Source organism: Alosa alosa, chromosome 11 (assembly GCF_017589495.1).
Source record: "Alosa alosa isolate M-15738 ecotype Scorff River chromosome 11, AALO_Geno_1.1, whole genome shotgun sequence".
Taxonomy (NCBI): Eukaryota; Metazoa; Chordata; class Actinopteri; order Clupeiformes; family Clupeidae; genus Alosa; species Alosa alosa.
This window is the reverse complement of record NC_063199.1, coordinates 31,452,608-31,467,104: the sequence shown is the minus strand read 5'-3', so window position 1 is coordinate 31,467,104 and position 14,497 is coordinate 31,452,608. Positions and strand designations below refer to the sequence as shown.

General features: G+C 43.9%; 2 protein-coding genes across 2 annotated transcripts in view; both read right to left on the bottom strand.

The window, feature by feature from the left end:
• Positions 1–1,342: 1,342 nt before the first annotated feature.
• ush1c (Usher syndrome 1C) overlaps positions 1,343–14,497 on the bottom strand; it is a 33,686-nt gene continuing 20,531 nt past the window's right edge. Inside the window, 6 exon segments of the mRNA XM_048257690.1 lie at positions 1,343–1,596; positions 4,074–4,129; positions 5,046–5,155; positions 5,409–5,508; positions 5,743–5,796; positions 6,177–6,218. Coding sequence (XP_048113647.1) covers positions 1,584–1,596; positions 4,074–4,129; positions 5,046–5,155; positions 5,409–5,508; positions 5,743–5,796; positions 6,177–6,218 — 375 coding nt within the window. The 3' untranslated portion in view covers positions 1,343–1,583.
• LOC125303776 (harmonin-like) overlaps positions 13,977–14,497 on the bottom strand; it is an 844-nt gene continuing 323 nt past the window's right edge. Inside the window, exons 1-2 of the mRNA XM_048257691.1 lie at positions 14,449–14,497; positions 13,977–14,162 (exon numbers count right to left, since the gene is read on the bottom strand). The exon at positions 14,449–14,497 is cut by the window's right edge and continues 323 nt beyond it. Of these exons, the coding sequence (XP_048113648.1) occupies positions 13,977–14,162; positions 14,449–14,497 (235 nt within the window). The remainder of the gene's footprint in view (positions 14,163–14,448) is intronic.

The window sequence follows — 14,497 nt, the reverse complement described above, 5'->3', positions numbered from 1 at the left end:
GCGTCAGCTGTGGACGTGACCGCGAAGATATTGGTCAATGGCCATACAGTACATGAAAAAATGTGTTGTTGAGGCTGGTGGGGCGAACTCCCAGTGGAACTAGCCAAGGTGCTGAAAAGAGAGAGGCTACCAGAGGCCACGGAGTTCCCAAAGAGCAATAAAATGATGGTCATGCAATTTCCATGGAAGAGTTGCGTCAGTCAATGTTGTTATTGTCTACAAAAACGTTTGAAAAATCGCTAAAACGTCGATGGTCTACATCATTACATAACGCTTTTACATTACGCCTCCATAGTGCTGCTCTATAGCCTACATGCAGTTACTCTGGATCTGAAACAAAAAATCGTGTAGGACATATGGCCCACACAATCTGAATATGGGCTTTTATACAGTAATATGTAGGTCTGTCATTGCAATTACGTCTCTGTTAGAGTTATTGTCATTCATCATCCTGTTGTTAAATGGTGGATGCATCATACAACGGAACCCTGTAAAGAGACGGTATTTGAAATGTCTGTTGCTGGTATTGGATGTTTATTGTTTGGCTTTTACTGTAGTCCGCATGTGCCTTCAACATATGAATTAGCCTGCAGTTTTTCTCGATTTCTCGATTGCTTAGAAGCAGTTAATGAAACTGGGATCCACTTGATCATGATATTTACTTTAACACAGCAGAAGTCATCTTTTTGCAAGTGATAACATATTTTCATTGGTTTAACGCATCCTTAACACATCCTTTTTCAAAACATTTAACAGTTCTCATACAAAGACTCCAAACATCATTGGGTTACCTGTGTGAAACAAAAGGTGCTTACTGTCTTACATGTCAGTGACCATTACATCTTAGGAAGAATGCATTCAATTAGTTTGTATTCAATACATTTAGTCTTTTCACAGTTTTATGGCACTATGGCACAGATATAGCAAAAATGAAGGCTGATACTCCTCATTTTGAGAACTATGTTTTGCATCTTTGTCCAGTGTGTAATGATTGATTGAAATCATACAGGTGATTTGACTAGGCTGTGTTGATGTGTTGGCAACTTGTGCTTTTGCTGCAATTTTTAAATGTTTTTAGAGTATACGTATTTTGGCTTCTGTTTAGAGTGCTTCTGTTTAGACCTGTGTGTCAATTGTTGTGAAAACATAATATCAGAGTTGACAAAAGCAAAACGATCGAGAAAAACTGCAAAAGGTGCACTACTGCCCCCTAAAGGTGTTTCAAAATATACTTATTTGATCTCTCTCACACTCTCTCTCTCACACACACACTCACACACACACACACAGAGTGGTAAAAAATATATTAAAGGGCAAGGCCAAATAACCAATGCAGTGGACCTCAACTGCAAAAAACACATTTATTATTAAAAAGCGCATTGTTTGCATGACTCATGTGTTTCTGTAAATACAATTTGCATGGGCTTATTTTATTGTTAGAAGCAGCTGGATCATGCTGTGTTGCAGTGATAAAAGATGGGGGTGATGATTGTGGAGAAGGTCCAACTTCCTGGGCAGGCCCACTCGCTGAGAGCAGTCTGTTCTTCCAAAGAAAGTGAGCGACCGAGTGAGTGAGCTGACTCCTAGAAGAAGGTCCTGTAACAAAACAAAAAGCATAGCTAAACCAATGCACAGTACAAGGACAGATAAGATGTTTCACCCAAGAGCATGCCTTACGTTTCCCTCCAAATATATATGCATATCAATCGAGGGAAGATCTGAAAGTGTGAAATAATGAGGCCAAAGAAGCACAGTGGCAGAACAGCATGTTGTGAATTCAAACAATTCATTTCACATAATTCTGCACGTTATGAGGCCAGAAAAAGGTCTTCTTCTCTACCCTCCAATCCTTCTTGACAGCTCCAATTTAAATCAGCCTAACCTGTCAATTGGTGTCATATTATGTGGAAAGGACAACATGCTGTGAATGAATGTGAAAATAATCCTTCTGTATGACACAGACCCTTTAAACAACATCGATCAGAACAACTGCTGAGATTTCAACCTGCTAAGGCTGAAACAAATGATGTGGTCTTCACAAATACGACTTGAGTAGTGCCAGAAGCCTACACAAATACTGTAGTTGTAGAAGGCCTACATACAGTATTTCAAAGCTCATGTCTTAATTTACCATGACTATAACACACAGCAGTGAGTAGAGATTCAGACTTACAGAGATTTAGACCTAAATCCTGGCTGAGTTTTAATTAACAGCAATCAAACTAAAAAAACTTCAGATCAATCAATTTTAGAGGGAACTGAGAGTGACACTTAATCGGGGCTTACTCATCACTATGTTAGCAAACTATTGTAGCTGACTATGATTATACTGTACATACATACAGAGGAGGTAATCTACTGCCAGATTCCTTAAAATGGAAGGTTTGAGAGCTGTAATCTGTGATAGGCAGAAGTGCCAGATTGAGACTGAGATTGAGCAAAGATGGGGCCCATGCAAACGAATGAGGCACACACGCACACAGGCTGTGGCACACCCAGAGACTCTGGAGGCTGCCGCCCAGGCTAGAGAGGGAGTTACCCTGGGGAGGAGGTGGGCAGGCCCGGCCTCGCCGGAGGCCTCAGGGCCCGGGGGCAGCTACGGCCGGGATCGGTAGCCGTGTCTGTACAGAGTTGTACTGCCCACGGTAAACTGTCTGTTTGCAGGGGGACTGACTGATGCTGCCTTAGGGCTGAACATACAGACGACAGGTTCAGTCTTCACAACAGGCACACAAGGAAAACAACAAGCTCATTGATCAAACACTAGGGGCCCGAGTTTGAGAGCGAAAATATCCTGGCAGAAATGAATTTTTACTCCGATTGGGTTAGGTAATGCCTGGGCGATAAATAAAATGTGAACATTTGAATGCACCTGTCTCAATCTACCACTGTAATTTACTCATCTCGCAAAGAAATATCAATCCACTTCATCGGAAGAGTGGAATTTATCCACACAGATTTCTGTATGAGCAAGGAAGAGCAAACCTGCATAATGAGTCAAGTTGAAAGAGTTTTGAGTGTGGAAATTTGTAACTAATTTGCAATTTGTCTGATTTAAATAACATGCTCAAAAAGCAATAAATGAGTGTTTTCCATGAATTAAATAAACCTATCTTTTTTTTTCTCTTTTTTCTTGTTGTTTCTATTCACAAATTGTCATCTAATTAGATGACACAGATGTCAACGCATTCTCCAAAGCTCTGTTTTCTTCAGTGCACACAATGCAGAAAGATATAGTGCCTCTGTCATGAGCTCACAATCTCACATACTGTACATGATCTTATTATGTACTGTACTGCTCCCTGCTGCTCCTGTTTTATAAGTATCCCAGATAGCCCCAGGACACCCGTGATATATCTAGTAAAATGCAAATGAATATCTCACCAAAGGTCCAAGTGTGGCTGGAGAACTCACTGTATTGCTACAAAATGGAACAACTTCGAAGTGTATTGCAGCCAAACGCAAAGCAGGTAGTCACAACCTCTCTTTGAACATCTCTTCTCTTCGAACTATTCAATCTCGGTATGTCCACTCTTTCCCACTAAGTACAGTAAACTTGGAAAATGTTAGATGTTGGACGCCTGCCCCGGAGAGTATTGGGACTCATTATATGGGTTGTAGCCTATGTCATGAAACAACGTGCAATAAACAACGTGCATAAATAGGCTACATTAGTTTAATTATTTCAAAGCAATGCCTACCTGCAGGTTGTTTATAGTAACAGTATTTTAACGTATGGTCAGCGCGCATGGTAGCATTAGGCTATAAACATCAAACTGTCAGTGCATAGACACAAGATCGATCTTCCTATGTCCACCTGTTCAGATTTCGATCCGAAATTTCATTCTCAAACTCAGGCCCAATAAGTGCTTTTTGGATAATGGATTTTAATTACAGTTGGTTTAATCCACTGAAGGAAGAGCTTTAATCTCACACATCCAATATGATTACACAGGACGGATGGTTTGGATTTGATTATGAACATCTAGCTATGGATTGATTACAAAGAGACAAAGGAGAGGCAGAGAGGAGATGGACAGGAGATAGATGAACTGTGTGGTGGGAGTACGTACACTTCATCCTCATAGTCCTTTGGTGGGGACACTGCTATGACCAGATCAATCCAGTCCTGAGAAACACATCAACATTCATGCATTGGCAAAATGTACAATCATTAGTATTGAGAGAAAACACATTTTTGGACATTTTCTTTGTTAAGGGAATGTGTGTGAGATCCAGAAGGTCTTGCTCACTATAAATAACTGCTGTAGTGACTTTGGGTCAACAAAGAACACAAGTGTGAAATAATGGATATTACAATATGATGGAATACAGCACAATACATAGACTATATTTTTGCACTGAGGCTGATATGGGAGGTCACATGTTATCATATCGGCTCTGCGCCTGTAGGCAGTGATTAAAGTGGGATTTGGCAGGTGCATGGACAGATTATGAACTTTCGGCCCCTGGGCCTAGATGTATTAAGGGCCCCCCACTAATTGTCGTATATGTGGGAGGGAGGTTTGGGGGTCCTCCCCTAGAACATTTTTAATTTGTTTGTCATTTCCTGTATTCTGGTGCATTTTGGGGATGGCCAATACTAAATTCAATCAGATTCATCCTGATTTGTTGATATTGAGGCAATGATTCCATGCAAAGGCTTGGGCTTCAGGGCCCCTGACCCTTTGGCCCCCTGGGCCTGGGCCCGGTAGGCCCGTGCAGTAATCCATCCCTGGGCAGGTGGGGAACCCTAAAATCCGGTGTCGGTGCAACGGGGAAAAATTACTCACCGTTGGACATTGAGTATCGTGGTGTAGCAATACATTTAGGACAAGAATTGCTAGCTTCATGGTCACCTCTGTACACGCGAAACATTAACTCATCATTTATTTTAACAATATCATCGTGGTATCGTTGGTATGAAAGAATATATTTATTATTCATTTATCTGAGGTGGCGGAACTGCGTTCCTCCTCGTTCCCCCCCACTCTGACTGTAGGCAGGAGGAGTGACTGAATGAGAGGGTTGGACGAGCTCCTTACCCCTCCACTTTTCCAGGCCCTTTCCAGGGAGTTCTGTCCCTCAGTGAGGGTGACGTCAGTCAGGATTTTCCCATTCACTGCCATCACCTCATCACCTATTGCAATCCCACCTAGACACACACACACACACACACACACACACACACACAACAATGTCAAAACTGATGCACATACACTAATTCAAAATAGCACACAGCCATTCAGGGACTGGCTTTTTCACAGCAAGCTTTGGGCTTTACGGTATGTGTGTTTCCCTAGATTGCTCTGAATGCCACAACACTGCTCAACAGCAGCATCTGTTTGGGATTAGACATAACACATAAGGTCTGAATACCTATGCTGAGACTTGCTAAATGAGCTCACCATGTTTGTCTGCGGCACCACCATCATAGACGGCTGACACCACAAGCTTCCCAAGAGGGGACTCAACCCCTCCCTCCACCGCTACATCTAGTTGCCCATCCTGTGCAAAGAAAGGGCAGAAGATGCACAAATCTTTTTTAAAAAGTGACTATTTTGTTCCCCCACAACTATTTCAAAGCACTTGTGGTCAGTGACAGAAAAAATGACTTCCTGCTCCGTCATGTCAGTGTACCTGTTTTACAAATAAATATATAAATACTGGTAATGAATGAATGATGAACACCGGATGAAAACAGCAAAAAAAAAAAAAAAAAAAAAGCAGCAGAGTGATTACCTTTTTAATTCTGAGCAGCCGGATGTCCCGCTCTGCTACTTGCTCTGGAGTGAACTGTTATTTCACAAGACACAATACAATATCACAATGAGAATTCACCAGCTCTGTTACCAGCTCCAGATAGCACAACTGAACCATGGTGATGTTTCATACTGTGACAATGCACTCAGGAAAGAGGAGATTAGATGTCATGTGAGGAGTGCAAAGGGCTCTGACATGCTAACAGCACCAACTGATGCACAAAGGGTTCGTCAGACAGAGCTGTATAAACTTGTCTCAGACAAAGAATAATCCCTTAATCGAGTTACTGGGATAGACACAGGAAATTCAATTCAGACTTGCCCACTAGAGCAGAGCTGCAAGATATGGCACGTCCTTTTCTATCAGTGCATCAGGGCTTCAAATCAGCAAGTGGTGAAATAGTGAACACGTACCATGGAGTATGGGTCAAAGCCTTCCTCGTATTTCCGAAATCCCTGAGGACAGAGCATGTGGGAGGGTGTTCAATAAGGTGGACACACAGAAAGAGCCCGGAGGTAATTTGTTTTGAGCCACAAATAAGCCTGTCTGCATTGATGAATTCCCCATCCCTCACAGGAAACTCCCCTCTGTAATGGACTTGATGAATCTGTGATTAATGTGCCCAACAGAACCAGTGTCTAACACCTCTGTCATTAGGTCAAGGAGGTGGAGATATTTTCTGTAATTGGTTTGGACAAGACAGTTCTTTCTTGCAATAAACTTGAATGAATTAGAAAACCATACCGTGGCAGTTTCAAAACAAGATTTCATTTGACAACCAAAACCACACTAAGTCTTCTATTGAAAAAAAATGGAGGTCAGAAATGTAAAAGCCACTGTCTAAAATGTTATTAAGTTTAATGTGTAAAGGTTTCAGATTTAATGCGGCACTTACTGAGGCCCATTCTAGAAGATAGACTGATAGTTCTGCTCCCACAATAGAAACTACAGACATTCAGTGTCGGAGCAAGAAATGTTGCCATGACTGTACAGTAGTTTATGAGTCTGACATTTGAGACAGCACGACAATGAGAACTGGTCATTTCTCTCCATGTAGCGGCAGACATCAACAAGGTTGCTTTAGCTGGCCTTCAGTTGAGGCCAAAGCCATTCTGTGCTTTCTCATGCATCACAGAGGTCATCTGGTGTCATGACAGGATGATGCCACATCCATTTGAATTACCTGGCCACAGCACTGATGTTTGAATTTCAAACGATGTCCCTCCTGCCAAACTAATTACATGGCTCATACAAGATCAATTCAGATAAAATTAAACTAAACCGCCTTCAAACAGTTTGAATGTACTGAATGTGATGCTAACATTATACCCTGGCTGTGGAATAATGGCACTGTCGTTTAAATGAACTAGCTATAGATAAGTAATCACTATAATGGTTATGGCAGAGTCTCTGAACTGACTGACCATCAAATCCGTTTCCTGTGAGTATGTGTAGAAGTGGATCACAGTCTCAGCATATTCGGAGGAGCATACATTTTTTTTTCACACAGTCATACATTTAAGGAGATGGAGAACAAGAACAGACAGAAGCATCATGGAAAGCCATTACCACTACTCACTATCATCTACTCTAGCAACCAAACATCAGTCAGCTATCAACATAGAAAAACCTATCACTAATCACTAATATTCACATGCAAAGTTAGGAAACAGTTAAACTTGCTTAACTTAAAACCATTAGGCCTACACTGCAGAAGACACACCATACAAACAACCCATTCATTTCCAGTCAGGATAGGACAACAGACATATAGAAGAAAAATGGTCTTGATTTATCCAGCAGTAAATCTTGATTTATCCACCAGTACATTATACGTTTCAACACTTCACCCCACATTGAGTAAACAGATTACTGTAATGTGCTATATAATATCTATGCCATCTGAAGATGTTATGGCACAAAATATATCAGTAACACACACACTTTTAATCCTTAAAAAATAAAATATGTAATATGTCTGATTGATTTTGCTATTCCCTCTGCTGAAACAATTACCTCCACCCACTTTTGGTTCTCTTATTGCAGATGCATGTTGCTGATTAGAAATTCTGGTTGAATAAATCATGACTTTTGTAACAGTGAGATAAAAAGAAGGACAGATCTCTGAAGGTAAAATAATAAATAAAAGAGTGCTATCCTGAATGGCAGCCAGTTGTAGTGTAAATCAGTTGAGGTAATGCATAAATATGGTCTGCTCAGGCAGGTGGCAAGAGTCCCACTGATGCAGAGTAAAACATGGCTGTCATTGAGGTTTGACAGAGTGCCGTTGGAGAGAACATTGTGGAGTGTGAGTTACTTGTTTCCTGTGGGACTTAAAAGATGTGTTGTACACCACCATCCTCTTCAGCATCTCCGGCGGCTGGAACACACGGCCAGAAATCTGGTGTTAATCATCAGGCTCAGAATTAATACTGCAGCTTGATGTGATTGCACATGTCTATGTGGTCAAGGGGTGTGTGTGTGTGTGTGTGTGTGTGTGTGTGTGTGTGTGTGTGTGTGTGTGTGTGTGTGCGCGTTTCACTAATCAGGACCACCTAACCCAGATCACATCTAACACTGATTTAAATGACTGCTCAAACAAAGAGGTCCCTCTGAGGCCATGCTTTATAATGGAGGTGGGTGGTGTATGCACATCAGCAGATGATCAGCAGGGACAGGGACAGGGACAGGGCAGGGACAGGGACACAGGGCGGGAACGGACAACCACGTCAGCAAACACACACACACACACACACACACACACACACACACACAAACACACTCTCGCGAGTGTGGACAGGATTATATATTATACAATACTGCCCTCCTGTACAGTGAGGGAATGAGACCATATGAGAGCAGTAACTGGGATCTTTGCCGCAGGATTGGACTGGATCATTTAGAAGCACCACTGCAGGGGTAATACGACCTAGATTTTCTTTTTTAGTGCTGCAGTTAAAATGTTCACACACAGAGTAAATACACAGTGCATTTATGTTTCCTCTCTCTCTCTCTCCTCTCTCTCTCTCTCTCTCTCTCCTCTCTCTCCCTCAGCATGTTTCAAGATTTTCTTGTTTCTCCTCTGCTATCAGTTCTCCATCCAAAACACACACACACACACACACACACACACACACTCACACAGTGATGACTGATTTACACTTGCCTAGTTAATTAGCCCTGGCCATCAATCAATGACCCTGAGGCTATATATGTTTTTAGAGTGTAATATTTGGTCTGTAGGATCAGACCATTATAATAAATATTGTAACCAGCAGGGACTGTTTGTTCAAGGGAATACTGTGCACGCCACACACACACACACACACACACAGAGAGAGAGAGAGAGACATACACACACATACACACACACACAGATCTTACCAGGGCCTCGGAGTGCTGCGTTGGCCTGTGGGTGGGGCCCCGAGGCAGCATGATGGGTTTGGACATTATGGGGTTAAGCTGCCTCCTCTGGGTGGGAGGGCTTGGGGAGATTTGCTACAGAACAACCATCAAACCACAAATATAACACACATACATACATACACACACACACACACACACACGTATGCACGCACACACACACGCACACACGCACACATACACACACTAGTGATGTCAACAATAATCGATTTGGCGATGCATTGCAATGCTGGGCATGCACGATTCACCATCAATGCGGCAACGTGCCATAATCGATTATGTCACTGTTTATTTTCTGGCCTTGAGTGAACAATAAAGTTGTGAAGTTTCAATTACTTCTGGGGGCATTTCCGGAGCAACGTTGTAATGACATGAACACATAGCATACACAGCCTGTAGCTACATGCTAAGCGGCACACTAAAGAATCAAGATGACTGAGGGAGATGACCGCGATAGATGGGTAATTAAAAACGGACCCAAAGCTTGGAAAGTGGACATCTGGGCACATTTCGGATTCTACTAATTTAATGGGGAAACTAGACAAAGACATACGCGGTGTGTAAAACCTGACACACTAACATCAAGCATGTTGGCAATGGCAATACAACTAACTTCACGAACCATGTCGAGCATCCTGAATTGGCTTCGTTACTGTGTGTGCAGTATGTGACCTTGGTGCCCCCTTCTTTCAATATTCTGTTTTGCGTCCGACTAATAACGATTTTTATTTAGCCTATGGCCTGTCAAAATAATCTAAGCATTCACAGCGCAAATTAATTTAGTCTTTTATGCAATGGAGAAAGTGACAGCGCACGGCAAGAAAGAAAGTGCATCCAAATTCACCCATTCTTCTCAGTTGAACTCCTCGCGAACAAGCCTACTCATCACACAGACATCACATCACATGAAAGAGCTTTTTCTCAGCTTTTAAACTGATAGCCGTTAATTGCTGTGGTGAACGGTTCGCGAGAAAATTATACTGAAGTGAATAATATAATTCAATTTAATCATAATTCTACTGAAGGTTTTGCGTACATCTCCCTACATTCATCTCGGTGGAATACTTCGAACCCTTCGTTCAACACATAACAAACCATATATCAGAATAAACAGCTGACCTTACCGAACACAAAGGTGTAAAACAGTCCCCTGTACAGTTAGCCGTTCCAGAGTAATCCAGTTCTGAATTTGCAGCAAATTTCGACATGCATGGATGTCTCCAAATTTGGGCTTTAAGTTTTACAATGTGTTTAAATTATTCTACATGATTTCATAATGTGCCAAATACAAAATAGATGTTACAAATATCGCCTAGATATCAGTAAATCAGAGGACAGCTGACTAAGAGTTTGTGAAAGTGGCCTTAATGATCACAAAATGCTAAGCATGCATCTATGCTATTTGAGTTTCTTAAAACTAAGCTGAGCTTGTTCAATACATGATTTCATAACAGGCCAAATATAAAATAAATCCTAGATATATAAATATTAGATGATCAGATGATTTACAGTTCTATGTAATATGTCATGTTTCATGTTTTTGTAATGTTTCATAGGCTACAGTGATGAAGGTCTACTGCTGTGAATAGGCTAAATACAACTTTGATCATTTTTATAGCATACTACTGTATAGTTAACTTTGGCCTTGGTGCCCTGACATGTGGCCTTTGTGCCCCCCACCAAATATGCCCAACTGAAGGCCAAGTAGCCTTGCCCCTAAAATGGTGAAATTCCATTATTTAATGACATTTATGTATGTCCTGTAAGATACAGGAGAGTGATAATACACACATAGCAGCCAATCTGTTCAATATCTGATTGCTTGTATTGCCTCATGACCTCAAAATTTGCCTTGTTGTGTGCAGTAGAATTTTGATGCATTGCAATGCATCGTAGAATCGAATTGAATCGAATCGTTACCTGGTGAATCGTAATCGAATCGAATTGTGAGGGCAGTGCCAATCCACACCCCTAACACACACACACACACACACACACACACACACACACACACACAAAATCCACATCCACATCCAACTCAACTCTCACTCATGCTTCCAATACAAGTCTCCACTTATGAGGGTACTAATCAGAGTAACCAGCATAAAACACCATCTGGTTTGGCTGGATGTTGTCTGTGCAGTAATTCCCTCAGATGATGGAGAGGCACCAGCCTTCTGGACAGAGCTGTGCACTCACCACAGGATAGCTGGACGTTGATATTCTGCTGGCATGGGATGTGTTCCTCATCACCTAATCACAGTGGTGCAGAGAAGCGATTCTACACTATCAGGGTGCACACACACACACACACTCACACACACACACGCAGACACACACACACACACACACACATGTGAGGCAGATCCACACTTCTAGAAGCACACTGTGCTTCGGCCAATCAACATGTGCGGTGCAATCAACGTATGCCGTGTTTCATCACTCCCACAGAAGAGCACACCATGCAACTCTACACATACAAAAGCAATTCAGCCATGACTCAATGGCTCACATACACATAGCACAAAAGCAATGTTATACAACCAAACACACACACACACACACACACACACACACACACACACACACACACACACGACACACACACACACACGCCAAACACACACACACACACACACACACACACACACACACACACACAGACAAACACACACACACACAAACACACACACACACACACAAAACACCATGCTGCAAGAGTGGATAGCTCCCTAAATGTTTCAGCAGACCACACAATTTGACAATGATTACTGTACGTTCATTACTCAGAAAAGCAACAACAGTTTGTTATGAAGGGTTCTTGGTGGCCGAGTGGTGTAATCATGCCTGTAGTGTATGACCATTCACAGAAGGATAAAAGAAGGAGAGGGACTAAGGCACAGCAGCCACACTGTTTGAAAGCATTTGGACTGCCAATGACTCAGATTCCCAGCGGCACTGAAGTAGCAAGATTATAAAACACACACACACATACACACAAAGAGAGAGAGGGTGTGTTCTTTGTCTCTGAATGGTCATAATCATGCCAAACTAAAGCCCTCACTTACACACACAAAGCATTGTAGTACATATGAAGCACATATGCACACAGCCAAATGCAGACATGCAACCACACACACACACACACACACACACACACTCTTCTCTACCGTGGGATTGGGGGGGTACAAGAGTTCACTGGGAGGGCTGGGTGGACGGTAGCCCCCCCTCTGCCGGTAGCCGTTACTCTCCCACTCGTTTCCATGCTCAGCGGGGCTGGTGGCCCGCGGGTAACCCTGCGAGGAGAGCCGCTCATCGGCCACGTGCTGTGGGGGGGGGAGGTGGAGGAGGGGGAGGTGGAGGAGGAGGAGGTGGAGGCGGGGGTGGGAAGACGATGGAGCCCATGAGGACGAGGACGACCCAGAGGGAGGGGGGCCGAGGGGCCGGCCCGGGGGGGGGGGGGGGTCGCCGGGGAGGATGGGGGGCCATCCGTGGCGAGGGTGGGGCCTGGTGGGGTGTAGAGCGCGCTGAGGAGGGGGGCAGGTTGGTGGGGTGGCGGTGGGGGTGGTGCGAGTGCTGGTGTTGGTGGGTGAAGTTAGGGGAGGGCGGCTGGTAGCCGGAGTTGAGAGGGGGTGGGAGGTGTGCGGTTGGGTGGAGGCGGGGGGAGGGTGGGGGCAGGTGTGCGGGTGGGTGGAGGCGTGGGGAGGGTGGGGGCAGGGGTAAGGGTGGGGGAGGCTGGCTGTAGGCTGGCTGCGTAGGGGCCAGTCTCTTAAGAGGCTGCCTCAGGCTCTTGTCCACGTCGTCCAGGTTGATATCGTCCAGGTCTGTGGTGGCCAGCTGGAAGCCACCAGGAAACCGTCGCATGGTGGACACGGAGTGGGCAGGGGAGGGACCTGTGGACATCTACACCACACGAGAAACCGGAAAGTCTCAAAAGACTAAAAAGAAAACGTCTCATCAAAGAGCTGAAATTACACAGGGACTCTGGAGTGGTTGACATTACAAGATATCTAATCATAATATATATACACACACACACCACACACACACACACATAATCCAGCAAATGCCATCCAACTGCTCTCGCATTCTATTAAATTCAGGTTAGTGCAGCATGAACTTTTTCCACTTGAGGTTATACAACTAAAAATTCAATTAAAAAGTACTTTCACCCTCAACTACGACTCTAATCTACTGTAGCTGCACACACAACACACATCTCCAATCACCCATGCATAATACCCAGTGACTCATGCATGATAGCGCTGGTGTAGGCACTCTTGAGTTACCTCCTGCACATCACTCTCTACGATATGCTCTAGTCGAGTCTGACAGAGCCGTTCCACCCAGTGCTGAACCTTGACCGACTCATCTAGGTCCTCGCGCTCCGTCTCAGACACCTAGGAACGCACCAGTGCACAACGCTAACCCGTAAGCACACATACACACACACACACACACACACACACACACACACACACACACACACACACACACACACACACACGCACGCACACAAGCAATACTAAAAAATACACACACACACACTTATTCACAAAAACATATTTTTCTCTTTCATACACACACAGACATCTTTTTCTCTTTTGAGGTCCGTTTCTCTTTCGAGGCACACCCACGAGGAACACAGCTGCAAACATGCCAAATGAGTGACAATAATAGACCTTTTGTCAGATGCTAGTAACCTCACATCAAATATTCCTGACACACCACACAGATGCCGCTTCATCCGCGACATCTGACCTCTGACCCCCCCCCGTCTCCTGGAGGTCTCAGCGTACCTCCTGCACCAGCCGGTTGATCTTGAGCTGCTTCTCGCGCTCCTGCTTCTCCTCCTGCTCCATGGCCAGCTTCAGCTCGTACTCCATCTGCTTTTTGTTCTTGCGATCGCCGGGCAGCGTGTCCATCTTGGACGACTTCTTCTTGTTCTTCTGTTTCTGCTTCTTCTCTTTCCCTTTCTGTGGCATCACAGCAGGGTCATTTACACTGCACGGGTTTGGGTCTGGGCAAGATTAAATGACTCTCACTGCACTCCGAAAATGCCATGCATTGACAGTTATACAGACTACAGCAAACATTCCCCAAACCCCTCTCCTCAGAAACAACAACAACAGCACATCACACCACACCAAGGAGCACAGCTTAACTGGCTGCCAAGAAGGTAGAGGAGATCTCCATACCTACAGTATATATGTACCTATATCCCACACACAGCACTGCAAAGCTGTTCCAAGCAAAGGGTACCTTTCTAAGGGTGGGGAGCTTCCCTTCGTACTTGTAAAACCAGTCGAAA